At 49.4% G+C, this 25755-nt stretch overlaps 1 protein-coding gene across 1 annotated transcript; it reads right to left on the reverse strand.

The window, feature by feature from the left end:
* Positions 1-8676: 8676 nt before the first annotated feature.
* Positions 8677-11259, reverse strand: Sox12 (SRY-box transcription factor 12). The gene has a single exon (XM_059259669.1). It carries the CDS (start codon positions 11257-11259, stop codon positions 10315-10317), a length of 945 nt encoding a protein of 314 aa, XP_059115652.1. The 3' UTR covers positions 8677-10314.
* Positions 11260-25755: the final 14496 nt, after the last annotated feature.

Below are 25755 nucleotides of genomic sequence, written 5' to 3' on the forward strand. Positions count from 1 at the left end.
AAGAAAATGAATATGGACAGTTATATAAAGAAATAGTTTTAAAAAATAAAGTCTTTAAAGAAAAAATAAAAGTAATATAAAAAAATAAGCCACATATAGATAGATATTACACAGAGAATCTGGATTGTGTTGTCTCTGGGAATTTTAACTGCAGAGAGACATTTGATTGTAAAAGTGGCTGGTTAAATCAATATGTATATTTTAAAGGTATCTCAGTTTCAAAATTTATGTCTAAGGATATGTTGCTTTGGAAAAGAGGTTCTGCTTTTGTTTTCACAGAAGATGAGAACCTGTGGATTGCTTCCAGGCTAATATGGTTTGACCAGCCAAGACCCCCTGAAAGGTCTCCCATGGACTGGACATTATGAATGTAATTCTTACTTGATAATTGTTTTTATTGTATATAGTTTTACTGTATTAGAGTTTTGGGGTTTTTTTTTTTTTTGGTTTTTTTTTTTTTTTTTTTTTGGTTTTTCGAGACAGGGTTTCTCTGTGTAGCTTTGCGCCTTTCCTGGAACTCTCTTTGGAGACCATGTATTAGAGTTTTATTTAGACAAAAAGGGGGAAATGTTGTGGGATATTTGTACACTGTGTGAAGGTATATTGCTGTGATGGGTGTAATAAAAAGCTGATCTGCGAATAGCTAGGCAGGAGGTGTAGGAGGGATTTCTGAACAGGACAGAGAGAAGAAGTAGGAGGAGGAATCTAGGTGTATGCGAGAGACGCCAGGAGACAGGGGAGAAGCAGGATGGGTGGCACATGACAGAATGTAGATTAATAGAAATGAGTTAATTTGAGTTATAATAACTAGTTAGGAACAAACCTAAGCTAAGGCTGAGCTTTCATAATTAACAGTAAATTTCTGTGTTGTTATTTGGGAGCTGGCTGGCAGGACAAAAAAAGACTCATTACACCTTCCTCAATCTGTCCTTGACCTCCAGACATAGGCCACAGCATGCACACATGCACATAAATAAAATTAATAATTAAGAAAAAAAGAAAGAAAGAGAGAAAGAAAGAAAGAAAAGAAAGAAAGAAAACTAAGTTTTTAGCCAGGTGGTAGTGGCTCATGTCTTTAATCCCAGCACTGAGGAGGCAGAGGCAGGCAAATGTCTATGAGTTCGAGGCCAGCCTGCTCTACAGAGTGAGTTCTAGGACAGCCAAGGCTACACAGAGAAAAACCTGTCTTGGGGGAAAAAAAAAGAAAAAAGAAAAAACTAAGGAAGCAGACTGCCAAAGTAACCGCAACATGGAATAAAAATTCCAAGAAGTTAGCTTGTAGAGGACCAGGAGTCCTTTCTTATCTGGCTTTTTAAAAAATTAATTAATTAATTAATTATTATTATTATTTTGGTTTTTCGAAATAGGGTTTCTCTGTGTAGTTTTGGTGCCTGTACTGGATCTCGCTCTGTAGACCAGGCTGGCCTCGAACTCACAGAGATCTGTCTGGCTCTGCCTCCCGAGTGCTGGGATTAAAGGCCTGTGCACCACTGCCACCTGGCCTATTTTATCTTATTTTTATTTTTTTTTTAAAGAACAGAGCATATGTGAGAAAAGTAATCTTCAGAAAAACGGTGTTAGGTAAATGGCCCGAAAAGGGTCAAGGGTCACATGGCCACAGTGTCTGTGTTCTTTCCTCATTTGCTTGCACTGTTGTTTTTTCCAAAAAACTTGAATAAAATTGTCCTTGAGTTGTCTTTTGAGTCCATTTTATTTTATTTTATTTTTTTTTATTGGCCAGGTACGTTGGTACACACCTTCAATCCCAGCACTTGGAAGCAGAGACAAGTGGATCTCTGTGGTGATTTTTTTTTTTTTCTTTTTTTTTTTGGTTCTTCGAGACAGGGTTCCTCTGTGTAGCCCTGGCTGTCCTGGAACTCACTCTGTAGACCAGGCTGGCCTCGAACACAGAGACCTGCCTGCCTCTCAGTGCTGGGACTCAAGGCATGCACCACCACGCCCGACTTCTGTGGTGATATTTTGTTTGTGTTCTGACAAATACAGCTTGCCTGGAGATGAGAGTGTGGAGCTAGCCCCTAGTTAACCATAGAGGCCAGGCAGTGGTGGCGTACACCTTTAATCCCAGCACTTGGGAGGAGGAAGCAGGAAGATCGGGAGTTCAAGGCCAAAGTTGATCCAGTCTAAAAGAGAAACAGCAAGAGGATGAAGCTCACATCTTTAATCCCAGCACTAGGGAGGTGGAGACAGTATATAAGGTAGGAGACAGCAGCTCAGTCTGAGGATTCGGTAGGGGTAAGAAGTCTCTCCAGTGGCTGGCTACTTCACTCCTCTGATCTTTAGCATTTACCCCTATATCTGACTCAAGGTTTTTATTATTAAGACTAATTAGAATTTGAGCTACAGATCTCTGAGTTCAAGGCCAGCCTGGCCTACTTGGGGAGTTCCATGACAATCAGTACTACATAGAGAGATTCTGTCTCAAAAAACTACAAAAAATTTTTTTAAATTACATTTTATTATTTTGTGTGTGGCTTGTGTGCACATGTGTGGGCAAGCATGTGCCTGTACATGTATGGAGGTTAGTGAACACTAAAGTCAGTTCTCTTTTTCCACCTTGAAGGTCCCAGGGAAGAAACTTGGGTCTTTTGGTTTGATGGTGAGTGCCTTTATCAGCTGAACATCTCACCAGCCTGCAACATTTATAAAATTATTTATTTTACTTAGTGTATGCATTCGTGTATGTGTGTATGTGCCATGGCATGTGTGTGGACGTCAGAGGACAACTCAGGAGTCATCTCTCTGGTGCTGTAACAGAAGGATTTAGGATGTAGCTCAGCTGGTAGAGAGCCTGCCTGGTACATTATGTCCTGAGGTCCATCCTCAGTACCACATACCTGAGGCATAGCGCATGCCTTTGATTCCAGCACTCCATAGGAAAAAGTAGCGGGTCAGAAGCACAAGGTCATTCTCAACTACATCAAGTTTGAGGCTAGCCTGGGGTACATAAGACTATCAGAAATGAACAAACTACAAAAGAAGATAAAAGAAGAGGCTGGTGGGATGGCTCATCGGTTAAGAGGATTGGCTGACCTTCCAGAGGTCCTGAGTTCAATTCCCAGCAACCACAGGGTGGCTTACAGCCATCTATAATAGGATCTGATGCCCTCTGGTGGCAAGCTGAGCACTCATAGATTAAAAAGAAAAAGAAAAAAAAAAAAAAAAAGACAAAAGAAACATACAAGGAAAAGAAAAAAGAAACAATAACAAAAACCCAGTGTATGTAACAGTGAGAAAAGGTACTGACACTGGAAAAACAATATAGTGAGCCAGGCCTATTAGCACAGGCCTGTGATCCCAGATACTTTGGAGGCTAATGCATGAGGATCACAAGGCCAGCCTGGGCTAATTATTGACACCCTGGTTTTGTTTTAAAGCATTGGTATCATTTTTCATTAATGTTTTTATTTTGTGTCTCATGTGCTATGGTATGCATGGAGGTCAGAGGACAACTTTCAGGAGTCAGTTCTGGATTTCTGTTCTTTTTCTTCTCTCTCTCTCCTTTCCTTCCTCTCTTTCCTTCCTTCCTTCCCCCTCTCCTTCCTTCCTTCCTTCCTTCCTTTCTCTCTCTCTCTCTCTCTCTCTCTCTCTCTCTCTTTCTCTCTCTCTCTCTCTCTCTCTCTCTCTCAAACAGCATATGAGCCAGAGAGGTGGCTCAGCAGATAAAGTCACTTGCTATGAAAGCCTAGTGACCTGACTCAGATCCTTAGAACTCAGGTAAAGGTGGCAAGACAGAGCAGACTCTTCAGGCTGTCCTGACCTCCACATGCACACACATATCATACAAACGCAAAAATAAATGCACACACAACAATAAACTGCACACATACAAAAGGGAAATGGCATGGCTGTTGGAGGCTGGCTGTAGTGGTGTGTGCATGTAATCCCAGCACTCATGAAGAAGCTGAGGCAGGAGGACAGAAAGGAAGTGAGCTATATGGTGTGGCCTGCTCAAGCAGTCAACACTCAAGGTGAATGGTTTAGGGAGCTGTGCTACAGAAAGGCTGCTTTTAATGCCACTAAGTTGTATTCAAAGATGGTTATGATGGTAATTTTTGTTACATGCATTGTTACCAAGTTTGTAAGTTATTGGTGCTTAAAAAAACGACCGCAGGGTTCCCAATTACCTGTAGACAGGAAGTACATGGGAAAGTCTTGTCCCCCACGATTGCTCCCGGGTCACTGCCTTCCAGTGGTGCCTCTCGTTTCCTGCCCTGCAGACCTGTTGGCGTTCCTCAGCGGCTCGGCTCATCTCAGCCTGAGGCGTCAGGCGGCGGAATGAGACACAGAACAGCTGGGGACCTGGGGCTCTACCTAGTTTGGCTTTCTTCACTTACCTTGATGGACATAATTATCTCATCTAAAATGGTAGCCCCTCTACCACACGACACTGTCACCTTTGTCTGTTCATCGTGTGCCTCCATCCACTCTTCACTGATGCGTCTTCCATCTTTAAGACAGTGCCTGGTGCATAGTGGGCGTCAAGTTTGCTGCAGCAGGGGGGAGGGTTGGGGGGGCTGGAGAGACAGCTCAGTGGTTAAGTGCCACTACTCCTCCTGCGGAGGACCCGAGTTCCCAGCAACCCCATCACAACGGTTTCTCTATCACCTTTATCCAGCTCCAAGGACTCTGATGCCCTCTTCTGGCCTCCATGGGCAACAACCTGCACATGCAGATACACGAGCACACACGGCCACACCCACAGACATACAAAAATAAAATGTATCTTAACAATGTCAAATTAAAACTAAAATCTGTTGCAATATGAATGTTTGTCACTTTATTCAAACCCACAAGCGGGAAAGCCCAAAGGAGCAGGTGACAGGTAAGTGCAATTTGACCAAAAAGCCGCAGAGGCCAGGTGGCTTTTCCAAGTCCCACAGCAAACGCTGCCCTGACCTCCATCCCAGGCCTCTTTCCATTCCGCGTTTGTATCCTGTCTCTACAGAGACCCTTGGGCTCAGGTTTTCTGGAGCAGAAAGAAAAGAACTTGACATTTAGTTAAAAGGAGGCCAGAAACAACTGAGGGCCAGAAGCCGGTTGCTTAGAAACCTCTAAGGATTGGGGAGAGGGTTGGCATTCACAGCTAGGCAACACAGAAGCTAGATAGGCAGTTTTGCCAGCAAACACCTCCCTCCCTTTCACAGAGTGCCGGGTTGGGTATACTCTTGGGAGGATTCTAGTCCAACCACCCAAGGCACAGCTGGGGAAACTTGAGTCTCCCAACGCCTTCAACAAGAGCGGTGGCAAATACCATGGCCGTGCATTGTCATCAGGGAGTGTGGCCGAGGCAGTCTGGAAGTAGAGCTCGTGACTGAAGACACATCCACAAGAGTGAAGGAGCCAACTGCAAAAAGGCCTTGAACTAAAGCCAAGAACTTGGGGACTGAGCCCTGAGATCAGTGCGGGAGCCTGGGAAGGTTTTCATCACTGAGCACTGTCTGCATTTTCCAAAGGATACAATCCAAAAAACTCGAGACCCTTCCTGCCTGCCAGTCCACCTCAACTGTCCACAGTTACATCCTACAGCCAAGCTCTGGGTCAGCCACTCCTGCTGGTCCTCCCCTTTGTTCTATCAATATTGCTTATTCTGTGCCTGACTGCCTCCTTACTACTCCAGTTACCACTTCCACTTAGTGTGAGTAGTTATTTCATGATGCTGAACTCAGATAGGACATCGCAGAGTGGCTCGCCCCAGTCTCATGATGGCTGAGATTCCAGCTCCTCCAAAAGCTTTCAGGGACACAAATGACTCTAGGCTGGAACTGTCCCCAAGTTTCTGCAATTATACATCCAGGATCAGGCTTCAGTCATCAACTAAAGCACCTATACAAGGTTTCTTCTGTGCGTCATGTGATGACGGCCTCAGTATCGGCATCTTGACACAGTAATTCAAGTGACCTTACCCTGGAAACCCTGCAGTATCCTTCCTGCTACATCCTGTTCAAAGGGATTTGCAAAGGCCAGCCTGGATTGAGGGGGTAGTTCACAAGGGAGAATGTCAGAATATGTAGCCATTCTCTAAAGCCACCATCTACTGCAATTTCGGGTCACAAGGTTAAGTGACCTGTGCCTATTCTGAATGCACATTCTGATTCACTATCATCAGAATATTTTCAAGCCTGGGTTTGTCTTTCTCTTCGATCCATGCACTCAGGGAAGACCATGAATGTTTGTCATTTTCATTTTTGGACACCCAGGGACAAAGACTTGACTGGCTAATGCACACTCTCAGCCAGGGGCAGATTTCAGTTGCTAGAGTGCATGCCTATGATGAATCAAGACTTGGGTTCAAGCTTCAATACCACATAAACCCAGCATGGTGGTCCATGTCTATAGTCCTAGCATTCAGGAGGCCAGCCTGGGCTAGAGTGAGACAGTCCCCAAAAAGCAAAAGGAGAGAGAGGGTGGTGACACATGCCTTTAATCTGAGCACTCTGGAAACGAGAACGGGCAGATCTCGAGTTCAAGGCCAGCCTGATCGGTGCAGTGAGCTTCAAGCCAACCAGTGCTATAGAGACACCGTGACTCAAAACAAACAAAAAAAACATTTAATAATAAAAAGGCAAAAGGGTGGGGGTGGCTCAAACCATCCCTGTGAGACACGACCCCAGAAATGTTATGGACACTCCTTAGAGGCAAATTCCTTAGTCTCACCTGACCTCCACCTACCTAACCTGCTTTCTACTCCTCACTCACTAGGTGTCCCCAGAGTCCCTGTGAGTATGAGTGTTCCCCTCTCCAGATCAGCATCTGAAATGGAAGAGGCCTCTCTTCCAGTCCCACCACCTCCAGTGTGACAGTAAACTGCAGAGTGGAGAGGACTGACCAAGTTTCCCAGCACCGGCAGCTTTCCAGACCATGTTAAGGGGACTCACCAAGCTCACCTCTTCTGTGCCTCGACCCAGGCACAACTGACGATTAGCTGCAGCAGCCTGGTGAGGGTTTAGAAGGGGACAGCCTCAGGTTTGGTGTGGAGGGTCTGGTGAAGGAAGCCACCTTGGGGAGGCAGTGGAAGGGGTATCTGAGGTGCCCTAACTGCCACTGTTAAGTCAGTGACTACATTCCCTTTGTCAATCTTTAATCCTTCCACAGTAGGACGCTCTTTCAGAAGCAGACACCAAGACTGAGTTTGGGGTGTAAGATGTTTATTAGGATGAACACCTGTGGAAAGAAGCAGGATTGGGCATGAAGAGCTCACACTGCAGCCTGACAAAGCCCTGGCTGTTCGGGAGCAGGGACCACAGTGGGGGCCTGGGAGGAGAAACGCCCAAGTCTCCCCCCACACACTACAACAACCTAGCCTAGACACTGGGCAGGCCTACCGGGGGAGGGGTGTGGCCTTGGGTAAGCTGCTATCTGCCAGGGACTGACCTTGCTGGAGGGCATTTACTCACCCTGTTTCCCATGGCCTAGGAAGCCCTTCCTCGAACCAACTTGTTTGGCACATACCCTGCCCTCCCTATCTTCTCAAAGCTACCTCTTCACATAAATGTCCTGTTTGTTTCCAACCAGAAGCTGAAAAGCTGCCCTTTGAAGACCCACACCCAGTCTTGGCTTATAGGAAAACGGGCTTTGTCTGGGCCTAGGCATTCACTGGACCTGGCAGATCAAGGGGCATCAAGGGCAAAGGTACAGAAGGCCAAGGAGGAGCAGACCTGGAATCTCAAGAGAAGTCTCATGGCCCGTGGCCCTCTGGTCAGTGGTAAGCATACACCACAGGCCTGTGTGTGCCAGGCCCTTGGCTGATGCTCTTGTGAGGCAGCATTGGGAAGACACCTGAGGGATAGATACCTCAGTATACGTCTAGTCATGGCTGCTTGTGGGACCCTCCAGCTTCCTACTCTATAAATGAAGCATACCATTTATGGGGCACTCCACATTAAATGCTGCTCACCTCAAGCATGATTTTACTCTGAAAGTACTAACGTGATTCTCACAAGACACACATGGACAGAGCAGCTCTAGGAGGTGGGCCCTGAGCAGAGCCGCCCAATCTTGCTTCCTAATCCTCATTAAATAATCAAATTGACCCTTTGGGGGGGGGGTGTCGGTCCAGCCTGCACACCTGTCTCATCTGATCTAAAGAGACTTCAAAAACATCTGCATGGGCTTTTATTTTGCAACTCCAATGAAACACGTGGCGCTCTGGCTACAGTGGGCTGCCATGCTTGCTTTGTGGTGACACCAGTGCCCACCCCAGTTTGGCTCTCCCACTTATGCCTGCCTGGCCACTGTAAAGAAGGGTTTGCCATCTTTAATGAAGGCGAAGGATTCCTGAGATAGAGGGTAACGGGCCTAGAGAGACATCCAGCTTTCCCTGCACCAGCCCACTCTAGGCACTTGAAGCTGACCAGGGGTGAGAAGCACACACATGCAGAACCACAGGGCGAGGTCGGGGCAAATACACTTTATTCAGTCCTGGCATCAGACTGGCGAGTCCTGCTGTGGGTGCCAGCGCCCCAGAGGAGGGATCCCCTCCTCTCAGCTACGAGACTAGTTCTCCAAAGACCACAGACAGTGACATCTCTTCACTCACATGACGTTTTCCGTTTTTTTTTTTCATTGTCTTTTTTGTTACTTGTTTTCTTAAAAAAAGAAAAAAAAAAAAGAAAAAGAAACAAAAACAAAAAACGAAAAGAGAAAACAGAAAGAGAGAGAGAAAGAGCGCAAGAAAGGCCCAGAGCCGGAGCACCAAGCTTTAAGGAGGCAGCTGGTGGCTTTGTCAGCGAAGGGAACGCGTGGGGCAGAGACCTGCAGAGACCCAGGGCAGGGGCCGAGGAGGACTCTGGGACCGTTTGTTCCTGAGATTTGTGTGTGTGTGAATGAGTGTGTGTGAGCCACCCAGAAGGTGAACACACGCCGGTGAGATACAGGTAGTGAAGGCAGAGGGGGATGGGGAGGCCGGAGGGGAGGGGCTCGAGCGGGAGACCAGTGGAGCAGACTTGGCACCCGGGCAGGGTTCCCGAGGGCAACCTAATCTCAACACAGCTTCCTAGCTACAGCAGTGCCACCCCTATTTCTCACAATGGAAGACCGAGGTGCAAAGCACCCACGTCCACTAGCTCAGCCCTGTCCCCAGTTGCCCTGGCCCGGTCTCTCCTCAAGCCACTGTTTAGACGTGGGCCTCATTTCTGCCACCCGTCTGCTGGGATGCCCGTCCTAAACCCTAGCAACGACGTGCTTCAGTTTCTCCCAGTGAATACTGCAGCTGTGGTTGTTGAGACCGGATCTGAGTGATAGGAAGGGGCAATGGACTTAGGGAGGAACCCAGGCAGAGAGGATGCCCTGAGCTGATAGGGCGCTTCCCGAGGAGGGGGACTGAGGGGGCAGCAGGAACTCTGTCCCCAGACTGGTAGGTGTCTTGGTTCTGAGTTCTCTTGGACAATCCCATCTTGGTGGATTTCCAGACAAAGACCAAATCCCATATTCCCACTTGGGGAAAGGAAGTTTCCGGCGACCAAGATGGGCTGTAAAGGCAGTCACGCGGTGGAGGGTGGTGGTGGGCGTGGGTGACCCCATCATAGAAAAGGGGTTGACACTTGCAGAGTTTAGGGCTAGCTAGTTTCTATCTCTCCCTTTGAGTGCGCCTCCCATTAAGGCAGTAACGCCCCGCTGGGTCGAGAGGAAGCCACGGGCTCCGGGATCAAAGGATTTCTTAGGATCGCTCTATATTAGCCCCCTCCTTTTCGAAGTTGGCGACAAGAGGCCTGCAGCTCAAATGGGACCAGCCCCCTCCAAGAAGCATTAAGCATGCGCAAGAAGGGGACGGTTCAAGCTGAGGGGTGGGGCCTTGAGATCCTGGGGGGAAGGGAGGACGCCCCTCCCCCCCCCCTCTCCAGGAGAGGAGGGGACTGGGAGGAGCGCCGGACCGAGAGACCGCAGCGCCCCCTTAACCACCAAGGCAGGCCCGGGCGAGGGCGGAGGGATTCTGGAGCGAAGGGGCGTGCCGCCCGGCCACGAGGAGGGGCGTGTGCAAAGTGGGGGGGAGGGGATCAGGTATGTAGGAGGAACGGGAGGTGTATCCGAGGGGGGCTGGCTGCTGGTGGCTACGCGGGACAAGACTGGCTGGGGAGGGGCTTAGATGTCAGGGAGAAGGTGGGGGTTGGGCTGCCTTGGGGTGTGTCTGCAGGGGAGGGGTATGTCTGGATCTGTGGGGGGGGGATGGGCACGACTAGGAGGGGGGAGGCTGCGCGGGAGATGGGGTGCCAGCCTCGGCCTCCGAGGGGCCCCAATACCTGATTCCTGTATGTAAACAGCTGGTTTGGGGGCGTGCGCGCCCCGCTGACGGTGGGCTCAGTAGGTGAAAACCAGGTCGGCGATACTAGACGGGCGCCAGTCCCCTGCGATCATCTCGGTAACCTCGGGGGTGCAGTAGTCCGGGAACTCGAAGTGTGACGTGCCCGAAGGGGGCAGCAGGTCCGGGTCGCGGTCCAGGGCGCTGCAGTCCAGGCCGGCGGGGCCCGGGGGCATCCTGGACAGAAAGCCCAGCGGCTCCTCCCCCGACGCCACCGTCTCCTCTTCGCCCTCCTCTGCTGTAACAGCCTCCTCCTCCTCTTCCTCGGGCTCCTCGTCCTCCGACAGGGTCGGGGAGGCGGCGCTGGCGGCCGCCCCCTCGCCGGATGGCCCCTGCGCGCGCTCCGCGGGTCCGCGGGCGGCGCGCCCTGCCGGGACCATCCTCCACAGCTCGCGCCCGGGGGTCTCCAGCAGGCGCACTTCCAGCAGCTCCTCCTCTTCGTCCTCGTCGTCGTCCTCCGGCGCCGCCGCGCCGCCCCCCAGAGGCCCTCCCGTCGCTCGGCGGCCCCCGCGGCCCGGCAGCTGCGGCCCGGGTTTCAGCCGACTGCCGCCACCGCCGCCTCCGGGGGGGCGGGGCCGCGCCTTGGCGGGCGCCCCCTTGCTCTTCTTGCGAGGCCGGTACTTGTAGTCCGGGTAGTCCGCCATGTGCTTGAGGCGCAGCCGCTCCGCCTCCCGTACGAACGGGATCTTCTCCGAGTCCTGAAGCAGCTGCCAGCGGCGGCCCAGGCGCTTGGAGATCTCAGCGTTGTGCATGTCGGGCCACTGGTCCATGATCTTTCGCCGCTCGTGTTGCGACCACACCATGAACGCGTTCATCGGCCGCTTGATGTGGCCGCTCGGGGTCTTGCACCAGCCGGGCTCGCGCGCCCCCTCGGCGGCCGGCCCGGGCCCCGGGGGCGGCGGCCCGCCGTCCCGCTTGGCCCGCGCGCCCCGCTGCTGCACCATCGCGCCGGGCCCGGGCCGCTAGACGCCGCCGGGGGCCGTCCGCATCCTCCGCGGCGGCGGTGGGGGAGGAGGCAGCGGCGACGGAGGGGCGGCCCCGCCCCGCGGCTGGGCCCGGCCCCCGCGAGCTGGGAGCGCGGCGCCCGGCGCTCGGGCCGTCTGTGCGGGGGGGAGGTCAGCGGCGCGGGCTCAGGCGGGCTCGGCGCGTCCCCGCCGCCCCGGGCCAGGAGAGCTCCGCCGCGCGCCGCGCATTGTTTTGCGGGGCCGAGGACTGGAGCCTCGCAGGCCCCCGCGGGCTCCGGTCGCGGCCTGGCGCTCCTCCGCGGCCCCGCGCGCGCTTGCCCGCCCGCCGCCGCCGCCTTCCAGTGCCTTTCTCCCCGCGCGGCCCCGAAGGCGCGCGCGCTCCCCTCCCCCTCGCCGTCTGCGGGCCGCTGCGGCGCGCGCGGGGCCGCCCCGTGTAAACACCGAGGTGCCCGCTCGGGCAGCGGCCGGGCCACGCCTCGCGCTAGGTGTCGCGTCATCCGTTGCTGGGCAGAGAACTCGGCATTTGCATCTCCCAATCGCTGGCTGCCTGGGCGGGGCGGCCTCGCTCCTGGGATGGGGTGGGGTGTGTGTGGGGGAGACGGATGAGGTCGGTTTCTTTTCTTAGGATGGGGGTTGGAGTGAAGGTGGGGGACGTGGAGCGCTTCCCATCTGGCCCTCAAAAGCTTTTCTTTTCTCCGCCTTGCTTTTGCACGTTTAGATTACTCAATGACACCTGCCGCCAGGTAGGACTCCTTCCCGGTCTCTTTCTGGGACACCTATGGACTGCCACAGAGGAGCATTGATAAGGGGGACCGAGACTCAGAAAAGCGTTTTTAGGGGACAGATTCACCTTGTCTTGAATGGAACCCCTCCCTGCTACACACACGGTCCAGTCACAAACAGGCTTAACAAATGCTTTTGGGCCAAATAATGTTTTTTTTCATTTTTATTTTTTTATCCTTTGGGGCGCTAAAGGTATCCATCCCCAAGGGACTAGAACGCCCGCTTTCCAAAGACAAGCCGCAGGACGCGCGGTGCCACTAGAGCCTGTCTGGCGGTCCCAGCGCGCTCCCTAGCGCACCGAGGGGCAGGGCCACCCTGAGCCGGGGGCCGAGCGACCTCGTGGGTTTCTTGCACCCCGGGCGCGTCCTGGATCTCGCCCAGCTCGCGCTGCCAGTCCACACGGGGCGGGTGTGCGCCTCGCCCTGCCCAGGGCGGAGCCTCCTTGGGGGCGTGACCGAGCGGGCTGCAGGCGGCGCGTGGCGGGGAGGGGCCGCGCTCTCCGGGCTCACCACGTGTGAGCCAGTTGTAGCACCACCCGGCGCGTGCAGCCCTAGGGGGAGGTCACCTTCATGGCGCCGGTGCCCGGGCGAGGGGAGGGGGCGTGGAGGCCTCGCCCCGTTGTGCCCGATCTGGGCGGGGTCGGGTCAGTGTCTGGAAAGTGACTTTCCCTGTGATGGAATGGGCTTGGTTCGGGGTGGTCAGCGAGTAGTAGACCCCACTCAACTCTGGGCGCCGAGAGGGCTGAGTGCGAGGTTGTGTGAGCCTTGGCAGAGGTGAGGGGTGCGAGGGGGTCCTCAGGGATGCGGGCAGGTGGATGGAGCGTCCCTAGTGGGAGGGGGGCAACTCTAAAAGGCACAGATGCTCGGAAGGCTTTCGCTCTGCTCCCGCCCAGGGTCCCTCTTCTCATTGGAAGCTAGAAATCACTGCATTTTAATCTCCCCAACTGCGGCCTGGGCGGTTCTTTGTTCGGTGGAGTCAGACTTCCTGCGTTCATTTCCCAGCCCCTCCTTTTGCTTATCTTCAAATGCAGATAATGCTGTTTCTCCTTGGCTCAGTGGCCTTATGGATTAAGTGGGATAATCTATGTAAACACGGTCTTGATGCCTAGTAAAAAGTACAAGTTATCTGGAATTAGATTTCCTAGTAGTTAACACAGGTCACCAGCAGTGCGGATACCAATTTCATGAGTAAAACATTTGGCGGGTTTGGGATGGATTTAACACTTCGAAAAAGGTATCAAAACATGATCATAGTGTGTTCATTGAAATTTCGTAGGCAGCTCCCAGCGCAATCTCTCATGCTTACAATCCCAGCAGCAGTCAGGCTGAGGCAGAAGGATTACTATCAGTTTGAGACTAGCCTTGGCTAATATCCGAGACTTTTTTTTTTTTTTTTTCAATTAGTACTTCTACAACTTACTGGTCAAAGTATTTAAAGGGACATAGGAAGCCAGCGAGATAGCCTAGCAGTTAATGTCACTTGCCACCAAGCCTGAGTTAATATCCAAATCCCACAAGGTGGAAGTAGAAAACCAACCCCTACAAGTTGCCCTGTGACACATCATTCTCATTTATTCTCTGCATCTCTGTGACTGTCCCCCCTACACAGACACAAACTAGGTAAATATTTTGAAGTGTCATAAAGATTGCTAGCAGAGCTTCCCTTTCATTACTTAGAGCCTCTCTACAGGCATTGGTTTTTTAAACCCTGGAGTACCACCTACCATCAGGCTAGTGTCTTACTCTTTCCCAACCGTGTTCTTGATCAGAATAACTTAGTCCAGTTGCTTCATTGTTCTCAGAAGGGGAAAAAAAGATACACCAGTTATTCCGCTGCCTTTCCCTTCCCCTTTTCCTCCACACATGTGCTCATCCTGCATTGCTAATAACTAATATCACTCCATAGTTAAGGCCTGTGATGGATAATGCTTAGTTACACATCACCTGGCAGAGTCTGGTCCTCTGGAAAAACAAAACAAAAAAACAAAAATTCTGCCTTCCCTGTTACAGGTGTCAAGGACAGAGAAATGTCATCACCCATTTTCCCCCCTCCTCAAGAGACATTTCCGTGGACATTCTGTGAGCCTTTCTAAGGTCCCCCTAAATGAGAGGACATTTAACGTGCCAGTCATTGAATTTGAAGTCAGGGCTACTGAGGCACAGGAGTGACTAAAACAGAAGCCGCCCCCCATTTTACTTTATTTCAGGGTGAGGGGTTGGCCACAGGAGGGTATGTGGAGATCCAAGACTGCCACCAATGGCATCATTTCTGTCTTCCCACCATGTGGGATCCTCACCTCTACCAGCTGAGCCATCTCATTGGCTGGAGGCCCTTCATAAGGAGCAGTTGGAGGCACAGAGAGCAGAGACAGAAAGCTAGAAGAGTGAGTGCCCAGGACAAAGGATTAGAGCTGCAGGTTTTCACACAGGTGCCTTAGAGAAGGGAGATTGGTGGAGTTTGGTTTTGTTTCAGAGTCTCACAGGGCTGCTCAGGCTCATCTTAAACTTCTCAGCTCCACAAACCCTCCCACCACAGCCTCCCGAGGTCCTAGAGTAATCCCTCCCTACCCAAGGGGGATAGGTTGTAAGACCCTCGCAATGGTTGTTTGAAACTGGCCAGTACCAAAGTTTGTGTACACTGCTTTCTCCAGTACACACGAATCGAACGCTTCCCCATTGTATGTAACTAAGCACATGTCTCACTGTGGTGGGTTAACTTATGTAATTGGAGGCACAACAGCAAAACCAGTATGCATTTTTTTTTAACTCACAATTTCTTTTTTTTAAAGATTCACTTGTATGACAGGTGTGTGCAGATAGAGGCCTACGGAGGCCATAATGTAGCTCAGTTGGTAGAGTGTTTGCAAGGAAATGCAAGAAGCTCTGGGAGGTTTGATTTTCAGATTCCCAGAACTACATAAAAATGGGTGTGGTGGTGCACCCCATAATCTCAGCACTCAGAAGGCTTACAGCAGGGAGGCCAGAAGTGCAAGGTCATCATCGGCTATACACGTTGGAAGACAGCCTGGGCTACATGAGATCTATCTCATGTAGAATAAATGGAATAAATGATGAATGGATGAATAAATGAATGGCTTGTTTCCCATAGTGGTGCTCTTGTTTTGTTTTCGAGACAGGGTTTCTCTGTGTAGCTTTGGAGCCTGTCCTAGAACTCACTCTGTAGACCAGGCTGGCCTCGAACTCACAGAGATCTGCCTGCCTCTGCCTCCCTAGTGCTAGGATTAAAGGTGTGCACCACCACTGCCTGGTCATAGTGGTGCTCTTAGAAGTTGGTGGACACTTCCAGGGTGCAGCCCGGGGTAGGTCTGCAGGCCCTGGAAGGAAGTATTTAAATGCCCGGCCTTCCACATTTCCTTTTTCTTTTGAGGTAAGCAGTTTGTTTTGTTGCCATGCTGTGTTCTCTGGTTTTCTACAGCCAATATCAATCAATCCCGAAAGGAAACCTCCCAAACTCTCAATAGAAATAAACCTGTTCTTAACTTGATTGGCTCAGGTAATTGTTATAATGATTTACAATGACTGAAAGTTAAGCTAACTCCGTCATTCACACCCCCCCCCCCCCCCCCCCGCCCAAGTCCATCTGTTTCTTTAGGATAAGTTTGCAGAAAGAGACCCAGCTATCTAAAGATACACACATTTAATGGTGCTGGAGCGATGCCTCAGTGCTTGAGACCTTGGCTCTGCTCTTCCAGAGGACCTGAGTTTGATTCCCAGAATCTAAATTGTGTGGCTTACAACTGCCCTTTAAATCCAGCTTCAGGGGGATCCTGCACCTTTGGCCTTGGCATATGCACATACCCATATATGTAATTTAGAAAATAAACACACATTTAGGGCTGGATGTATAGCTCAGTGGTAGAGCATGTGCTTACATATATGAGGCTCTGGGTTTAATCCCAGGCCCAAACCAAAATAACAAAAGATACAATTATATGTTCCATAAGCATACAACCTTGGGTTCTGGCTTGCTTTTATTTATTTATTCACTATTCTACTGTATTTATGTATATGTGTGTATACGTGCATGTATTCCATGGCACACAAAAGGTCAGAGGACAGCCTCTCTCCTTCCAGAATGTTGTTCCCAGGGATTAAACTCTGACCATTAGGTTTGGCAACAGTATCTTAACCTGCTGAGCCATCTCACTGGCAGCCACCTTATTTCTTTTCTTTAGTGACCTCAACTCATTGACACCTGGGGCAGACAACTTTTAAATACTTACTGTGTTTAAATGGCTCCCCTGGAAGTGGAGTTACAGATGGTTGTGAGCCACCATGTGGGTGCTGGGAATTGAACTCAGGTCCTCTCCAAGAACCAGTTCTCTTAACCACTGAGCCATCTCTCCAGCCCGAATTTTACCAAATTATAAGTTGTATAGTTACACTTGGCACTTTATTTGGTTCTTTGATGTTTAAAATTTTTTCCTGTTATTTTGTTCTGTTTTTGGAGACAGAGTTTCTCTGTGTAGCCCTGGCTGTCCTGGAACCCAACTCTGTAGACCAAGCTGGCCTTGAACTCGGAGAGATCTGCCTGCCTCTGCCTCTGGAGTGCTACCAGTGCTCGGCAGCACATACCTTCTTTCCTCCTCCAAAATAAATAAATGTAATTACAAACCTATTTTTAAAAATTAAGTACCACTGCCTCCAATGACCACATGGAATTACAGGATGGAAATATCTCAAGACCAGATTCTTGCATCTCAGAGCCGACGTGTGACTGTTGTTTCTCCCGAATCTGCTGTGTAAGCGCAGACTCGTATAATAACAAAGGGAAACATGCCTGTACAGGAATCGAATGTGTGCAGGGAGGAATTTCCCTCCGAACTAATGCAGGCTGCTGCCTCTGGCTTCTGGAGTGTAGGGATGACTGGAGTGCTTTGAATTAATTGGCCTGTAGAATGTTACCTATAACAGTCTATAAGCAACTTAGAGCTTAGGAGCACGCTGTTAAAACTCAAGCTAGACCATCAGCTTGATCTTGTAAGAGAGAGATTGTCTCTGGCGTGGTTCTAGAGCTGAGATTGCACAGTCTTGATAAAAAGCAGACTGCGGTTCAATTTTTTTCTTCTTTTAAGATTGATTTTTATGTGTATGAGTGTTTTGCCTGCCGGTCTGTCTGCACACAATGTGTGTGTCTGGCACCCAAAGAGGCTAAAAGAACTGAAGTTACAGACAGTTGTGAACAGCCATGTGGGGTCTGCTTCTTTGAGACAAGGCCTCACTCACTTTAGCTCTCCTTTTGCCTCCTGAGTGCTGGGATTGTAAGTACGGAGGGAACTGCCAGGTTGTTTTTTTTTTTTTTTTCACCTCTTTTGGTGTGGTCACTGGAGGCTTGGAAACCACACTGTGGCCTGCTGTGTGTTTCTGCTAGGCAGCACTGACATGGAGAGCGGAGGTTTTCCCTGTCTTTATTTGGAAAAATAAAATGCTGCTAATCGTTTGCTGTCCTCAGGTTTTAAAATGTGGGGACTTTTGGGGTGTGTGTATAAATTAAAAATAAATAAACAAAAAACAACTTTGTGAAATGTGAAAGTGCTAAAAACCCTAACAGCATGATATGATAATCTCAGCACTTGGGAGGTTTAGGCAGGAGGATAGCCTCAGATTTGAGGCTAGCCTGGGCTACAGAGTGAGATGCTGTTTAAAATGATGGGGCCCAGTACCTGGCAACCTGAGTTCAATCCACAGAAGCCTTGGGAAGGTGGGAACTGATCCCACCAAGCTGTCCTGTGACCTCTGCACAAACACTGCAGTGTGGTATACACATGCCCTTATTCGCACACATAGACACTAAGTACTTTTTTTTTTTTTTTATGACAGAGGCTGGAGACATTGCTTGGTGGTTAAAGGGATGCTTGCTGTACAAACAAGAAGACCATATTTTAGGTCTCCAGATCCCACATAAATACAGAGTGCCATGGCAACCTGTAGGCAGCCAGGGGATCCATAGAGCGAGCTGGCCAGAGAGACCAGCATATTGGCTTGCTCTGGGTTTGATTGAGAGGCCCTGCTTCAAAGAATAAGGTGGAAGATTCTTGATAGCAACCTTGGGTTCACATACAGATGTGCACACACATAAAAAGAAAAAACCAAGTGTCTAGGCTTTTAAGTTGAACTTGGTGAACTTTGTTCAGTGTCATAAGTCTCTAGGGAGTTTCTCAGTGTGTTTGCTTCTGTCCCCTCATCTGAACAAGAAGAGCACATAAAACACAAGCCCCAGGATTTGTCGAGGGTTCAGTAAGTGCCAGCTACCACAGCAGCAATGGCAAACATACTCTACTGTATATCTATTCTTTGTATCTATTTACTTCTTTAAAACAAAACCAAAAAGTACCAAGATTGACATGGTGATGTAGACCAGCACTTACTTGGGTAGTGGAGGGACAATCAGGAGTTCAAGGCCAAGTCTACTACACATGGAGTTCAAAGCCAGCCTGAGTTACATGAGACACTTTCTCAAAAAACCTAATCTAAATCAAAATGCAACAAAACAAAAAAAAAATACAAACATGGCAAAAAGTGAAAAAGATGTGTCGTGGTAAGAGATTTGAACAAATGGATGATGGGCTTTCTTTTAGGGTAGTGAAACTTCCGTAGGCTATAATTGTGGTTACACAGCTATGCATTAATTAGAATTCAACTTTATAACAAAGAGTGAATCTTGAGCTAGGGAGCAAGGAGCGGGTCTAGAAGGAGTCACGAGGAGGTGTGGGAGTGAAAATGATCAAAATATACTGTATGAAATTCTCAAGGAATTAATAAAAGTTGAAAATTAAAGAAAAATAGTTAATAATTTTGAGATTAGCAAGATTGAAAAATCAAGCCGGGTGCGGTGGAAACAGAGCTTGGTGTTGGGCTGTGTTATGAGGTGTTAATAAGCACCTGTGAGTTATACTTGATAAGTGACTATGAGAAAAAAGAGACTTATCTTGAGTGAAGACAAAACTTAATGATGTAGAGCCGGGCAGTGGTGGCTCACACCTTTAATCCCAGCACTTGGGAGGAAGAGCCAGGTAGATCCCTGTGGGTTCGAGGTCCAGGACAGGAACCAAAACTACATAGAGAAACCCTGTCAAAGAAAAACAAAACAAACAAAAACCAATGATGTAGAGTCCACTCTCGGTGGAGATGAAGCCCAGCTCCCCACTCTTGTGCATCGTAGGCTGAGAATAGTGACTTCCTGCCAGAGTACACAATGAAAGGGAGCTCATCTCCTTAGGCTGCTCCTGGCCATGGCATTTTCTCAGACACTAACGTCAAATCTTATTTTGTGTGTGCATGTGGTATGTGTGATGTGTGTGTGAGTCCATACATGAGCAGAGGCCACAGAAGGATATCAGTGTCTGTATTACTTTCCAACTTATTTCCTTTAAAAGACTCTCACTGCCCCCAGAGATAGGCTGGTATATGCTGGCAGCCAGCAAACCCCAGTGATCATTGGCTCAACACCACCCGGGACAAGAGCTGTGTGTGCGGCTATTAGGTAAATTCTGGAGATCTGGACTCGGATCCTCCTGCTTGTACAGCAAGTGCTCTTCCCCTCTGAGCCATCCTCCCAGCCTGAAAGGAGGTAGGGGAAGGGTCATTTTATGTTGGAGAAATCTGGCAGGAACCATCTCAGCGAGGTGATCCAATTCAGCATTAACAGAGCGTTAACATTGACGTTAGTGTCTGAGAAAATGCCATGGCCAGGAGCAGCCTAAGGAGATAACCTGAGGCAACATGGCATGCTCAGGGAATAGGAAAAGAACAATTTTGACTAGGCCTGGTGGTATGTGCCAGTTCCTCAGGCTGAGGCAGGAAGATCACAGGTTCAGAGGTACAGAGAGAATTCAAAGCCATCCAGGGTAGCTGCCTCTTAAAAAGGAAAAGGGCTGGCAGTGCAGCCCAGCTGTAGAGGGCTTGCTTGCCCAGTATGTGTCAATCCTGGATTCAATACCCAGTACTGCTCCCCTCTAAGTATTGGCTCACTGATTGAAACCAACATACATGATGCTGTAACGGTGGAAATGGTGGATGGGGCCGATGGGAACTTTGTATGCACAATTTCCTTATTACTCTAAAACTCCTCCAAAAAGTTTTTTTTTTTTAAGGTTTACTTATTCTATTTTTATGTATGTGAGTGTTTTGCCTGCATGTATGCATGCCCACTACGTGCATGCCTGGTGCTTGCAGAGGCAAAAGAGGGTGCCAGATCGCTGGAACTGGAGTTACAGTGTGTATGAGCTGCCACGACACACCAGGGTCCTCTGCAAGAGCCACAAGTGTTCTTAGCTACTGAGTCTCCTGCCGAGACTCTGGTGGCTTGGGTTCTGGAACCCTGACTGGAGTGGTGAGGGAATGAAGTAAGACACACAGACACATGTACAGTAAAGCCAGGGTCAGGTGAGTGCTTGCTAAGCACCCGAACCCGGAACCCCAGTGTTATTAGGTAACACACAGGGGTAGGAGGGCTGTGGAGATGAGCAGTCTCAAGCTGTAAACTATGCAGGAGGAGGAAGCTGCACTTGACAGTCATTGTAGAGACTGATCAATCACTCAAATTCCGGAGGAAGGTTGCCATTTCTCTTGAGCCTGGCCCATATGGTAACAGCTTTGCAAATTCCTCATGGTTCTGAGGCCTTAGCATCTTCAGCGTGGCCATGCTCTTGTCTACAATATGAATTCAGTCTGGGGACTTCCTGTTCTCTGCGTCCTGCTCACCCTCCTTTTTTTTTTTTTTTTTTTTTTACTTATTTTTTTACTTTTTGAGATAAGGTCTCTCTGTGTAGACCAGGCTGGCCTCGAACTCACAGCAATCCATCTGCCTCTGCCTCCAGAGTGCTGGGATTAAAGGCATGTAGCACCACACCCAGCTAATTTTTTTTTAAGAGACTGGCAAGGTGCTCGCCACCAAACCTGAAGATGTGTTCAATTCCTGGGACCCACATGATGGAAGGAGAGACCTGACTCCCACAAGTTGTCCTCTGACCTCCCCATGTGCATGCACTTGGACACACACACACACACACACACACACACACACACACACACAGATAAATTTTTTAATAAATGACACAAAGTGTTTTGTTTGTTTTTGGGAATGGATTTTACACATCTCAAGTGATCTTCAGACTGGATATGTAACTGAAGATGACCTTGAATTCCTGATCTTTCTCTTCCACCTGCATGCTGGGATTAGAGGCGTACCCAGTGGCAAACACCCGGTTGTTGTAGTGCTGGGGACATGCTAGGTAAGCCTTCTACTTGCAGAGTGACATCCCCAAATAAGCAAAAGACTTTTTAAAACATTAAGTTCATTTAGACTTTAGAGCAGTGGTTTTCAACCTGTGAGTCAAGACCCCATAGGGGTTGAATATCAGATATCCTGCATATCAGATATTTACATTACGATTCACAACAGTAGCAAAATTACAGTTATGAAGTAGTAACGTAACATGAGGAACTGCATTAAAGAATCACAGCATTAGGAAGGTTGAGAATCACTGCCTTGGAGTGTCAAAACAGTTATGTGGCTCATTTAAAAATGAGAATGACTTGCTGGGCTGGGTGGCGCCTGCCTGTCACCCCAGCACTTGGGAAGCTGAGGCAGCAGGATGGCAGTAGGTTTTAAGGCCAGTCTGGGCTCAGCCAGAGCTAAATCGAGACCCTGACTCAAAAGGCAACAAGGCCTGAAAGAAAAAGCAAAGAAGAAATTAAAAGTAAGAAAAAAAAAATCTAAATTTCTTGAGTTAGGTGCCATGAATCATGCCTGTAATTCCAGTGCTGGGAGATGAGGCAGGACGGTTGCTGTGAGTAAGGCTGCCCTGGGCTATACAGATTCTGTCTCAAAAGCAAACCAAAACAGACTTTTGTTTCTTCCATGGATTAAGAGATTTGTTCTTCAGTTTTAGTATATTTGGGATCCAGGAGTTAGGCTGGATTCAATAAAAGCCATCTGTTAATTAAGCCAACATCTCATGAAACTGCTTAAAAAAATACAGTCATGGGTCGGTGAGGTGGCTGATGAGCAGCACCTTGTCACATGTTAGTGAAGGCCAGCCTAGAGAGGGACCCTTGATCTCCTGGCCTTCCTGCATTCGCCTCCCAAGAGCTCACATTAGTCTGTCACCACCGTGCCCAGCTTGCAACTTGTATTTAAAATAGCAAGAAAGAGAGACCAAGTGATGCCGACCTGGAACCCAGCTCTTGAGAGGCCAGGCTAAAGAGCATTGCTGTAAATTCATGACCAGTGAAATCCCGTCTCAACATGCCTAAATAAATAAACAAGAATAAAGAAGGATGACTGATTTCTTGATCATTTATGAAACTGGCGTAGCCAGGGTACGTAAAGCCGGTGGCCCACATGTTCACTGCCTCAAACTACTTCAGCAGAGATCAGCATGTATTGTTTGATTGTCTAATACAGAATGAAACCGAAGAGCACTCGGGCTGCATCTGGCAGAGAGGCCTGGCTCCAGTTCCTTCTAATTTGAAGAATTCCTTAAAAAAAAAAAAAAAAAAAACAGAAGCCATAAATTGGTGGCATCCCTGGGCAGAGGGCCGGGCGCTCCGTCGGGAGAGCCTGCCGATTGGTGAGCTGCGTTATAGAGCTTGTTGTCCATTGGTCGGGTCCCTGGAGCGTGAGTTACGGACCACAGAGGCCCGCGCCGCCGTCCCCATGGCAACCAAGGCTTTGAAAAGCAACTCATACGGACACCGCCCCCAGCTCTTTGCGCAGGGGGCAGGGCGGGCTGGAGGAGAGCATCCGGGCCCAGCGCAGAGGGATGAAGGGATATGCACCGCCACTTGGAGGGAACCTGGACGAGCCACTCTCAGAGAAAACTTACCCGTAATTCCACCTCCTCCTGACCTCCTCGCTTGGCAGCATTTTGAACCCAGAGCCTGGCACAGGCTAGCCCCCAGTTCTCCATTTGAGAAAAAGATGGATTGACAAGACTGTGAGGCCGGTTCCTGCCCTTGTGGAGTCCTAGAGCCAGGGTCATGACAGCCTTGGACAATACACATGCTTAGGTGTGGTGGAGCCATGGGGAATGGGCGGGCGACTTATTGTGGGTGTGCGGAAGTCTGAAAGCCACTGCTGTGTGGCTCCTGTTTTATTTCTCAGGCTCAGAACTCTTCTGGGAGGTTGAAGGCATCTGCCCCACTCCACGCCTCCTCTTAGACATCTGTCCATTCCGTGACAGCATTCCTGCCGTAAACGGGAGGAACGAATTTATTTTAGCTCACCGTTTCCATCCATCGTGGTGGGGAGGGCAGGGAAGAGTAAGCAGCCTACGCAGCAATGGCCAGGAAGCGGAGGAAGAATGCCTATGATGGCTTCCTTTTGATTTGAGACAGTCCCGTTCTTAGTTCAGACTAGCCTCAAGCTTTGGGTAGTCCTCCTGCCTCAGACTCCAAACTGTTGAGATTACAAACACGAGATACTCTGTCCAGGTTCCTAAATCTCTCCTGAATGTGGTGTGGGTGTACATGTGCATAAGCCGGAATATAACACTGGGTGTCAGGCCGGGTGGTGGTGGCGCACGCCTTTAATCCCAGCACTCGGGAGGCAGAGCCAGGCGGATCTCTGTGAGTTCGAGGCCAGCCTGGTCTACCAAGTGAGTTCCAGGAAAGGCGCAAAACTACACAGAGAAACCCTGTCTCGGGAAAAAAAAACAAAACAAAAAAAACAAAACAAAACAAAAAAAAAACACTGGGTGTGGTTCCTAGGTGCGAACAGTTTGTGAGGGTCTTTGTTTGTTTGTGTGATTGAGCTGGCTGGCTCTGAGCCACCTCCCAATGCTGGCCCCACACCTGGCTTTTGTCTTTTTTTTCCACATGGGCTTTGCTGATTGAATTCAGGTCTTCACGTCTGTACGGCACGTTAATGACTCTAAATTCTGTTCTCAGCCCCCAAGTTTCTCCGAATCTTGCTGCTCTTCTGTCCATCTCCACCTTCCAGGTTCCAGACTCATTTCCCACCAGGTAAACTGACCTCAGCTTCTAGTTGTGCCTTTCAGGGGTTTTGTTTTGGCTTGATTTTTTTTTTTTTTTTTTTTTTTTTTCCTCTTTACTGGATACTTAACTCATCCCCGGGCTTGAAGTTGTAGCTCGGTGATAGAGGGCCTACTTAACCTGTGTGTTCAAGCCTCACTACTATGAATAAATAATAAAAATATCCCAAACCCAAACAAGAATGTGCCCCATATTATATTACTTCTTGCTTTAAAATTCTTCAGTGTCATCATTTTTAGACTTAATTGGTTCTCTCTCTTTCTCAGATCTTGATTTGTAGAAGAGGCTAGCTTCAAACTTGCCATCCTCCTGCATCAGCCCCTGGAGTGCGGGAATGTTAGCATGAACCACCTTGGTGTTGAGTCTGTCATGCAGGCTGGTCTTGATCTCATTATAGATAAAACTTTGAGGCTGGTCTCTGGTTTCGATCCTCCTGGCTCAGCCTCCCAGTTAGTGCTAGGACTATAAGTGTGCATTGCCTTGGGACCCACCTGACAGGAATGAAGACACTCTAAAGAGATACTCCCGACCTCTCTTTGGTTCTGAGGTTATCAACACAGTGAAATCCAAGAACGTTTCCTCAGGAGTTTTGTCCTGGGAAAAGAAAACGACTGACCAGTGGTGACAGCCAGATGGGGAGCTTGTCTTCAGGACGGAGATCTCACAGTCCTGACCACTTGCCAGGCTATCTTGTGAGATCCCCTGGAGCTCAGAGCACCACCACAGCATGGCCAGGACTGCTCAGTTATGCTGACCTCTAACCCGAAACTTACCTTAGGACCCCCAAGATGGACCTGGACCTCTGTGTTCCTCTTCCCAAAGTGGCTACATTGAATAAATCTCTTTTCTCTGCTGTCTTATTTTTTTTTTCTTTCTGGTTTTTTGAGACAGGGTTTCACTGTGTAGCCTTGGCTGTCTTGGAACTCGCTCTGTAGACCACACTGGCCTTGAACTCACAGAGATCTGCCTGCCTCTGCCTCTCAAGTGCTGGGACCAAAGGTGTGTGCCACTGCAGTTTGGACACTACTGTTTATTACGCTGTCCTATGCTGGATGATTGGCTGGTCCCGGCTTGTTCTGGCACCAGGGCCCAGGCTCTGCCCCTCACACGTGGCAGGGATGGGACTTCTGGATGCCATACCATGGAGTTAGCAGTGTGTGCTTCCTTCCAGCAGCCTGTCCTTGGGTGCCAGCTTCTGCAGTGTGCACTCCAGCTTGAGGTGGTGCCTCCTGTCTCCTGAGACTTGGTAGCCTTCCTGACAGCTCAGCTCTATGGGGATCTAGACGCCACTGCTCCCCCAGCTCAGGGCCCGTCATTTTTAATACCTACAATGGTGTGTGCACACAGCTAGGATGGTGCACTGGGTTTCACTCAGTTTCTAGAATCTTCCCAGTACTTATTTTAATTGCTGTTTTGTCTAGGTCAGCACTCTGCTTTCTCTCTCAACTCCCTGCACTCTCTTGTCCTCCCCATATCACTTAAGGGCCTTTTTGTTTTGAAGACAGGCTCTCACTATGTAGCTATGGCTGTCCTGGAACTCACTATGTGTTGACCAGGCTTGCCTCTGCTTCCCTAAGTGCTGGGATTAAAGGCATGGGCCACTACACACGGCCCACTTCAGGAATTTTCTGTAGGGAGTTCTCTCTGACCCGTCTAATCGGGCTTTCCTGTTCAA

This window comes from Peromyscus eremicus, chromosome 4 (assembly GCF_949786415.1).
Source record: "Peromyscus eremicus chromosome 4, PerEre_H2_v1, whole genome shotgun sequence".
NCBI classification, from domain to species: Eukaryota; Metazoa; Chordata; class Mammalia; order Rodentia; family Cricetidae; genus Peromyscus; species Peromyscus eremicus.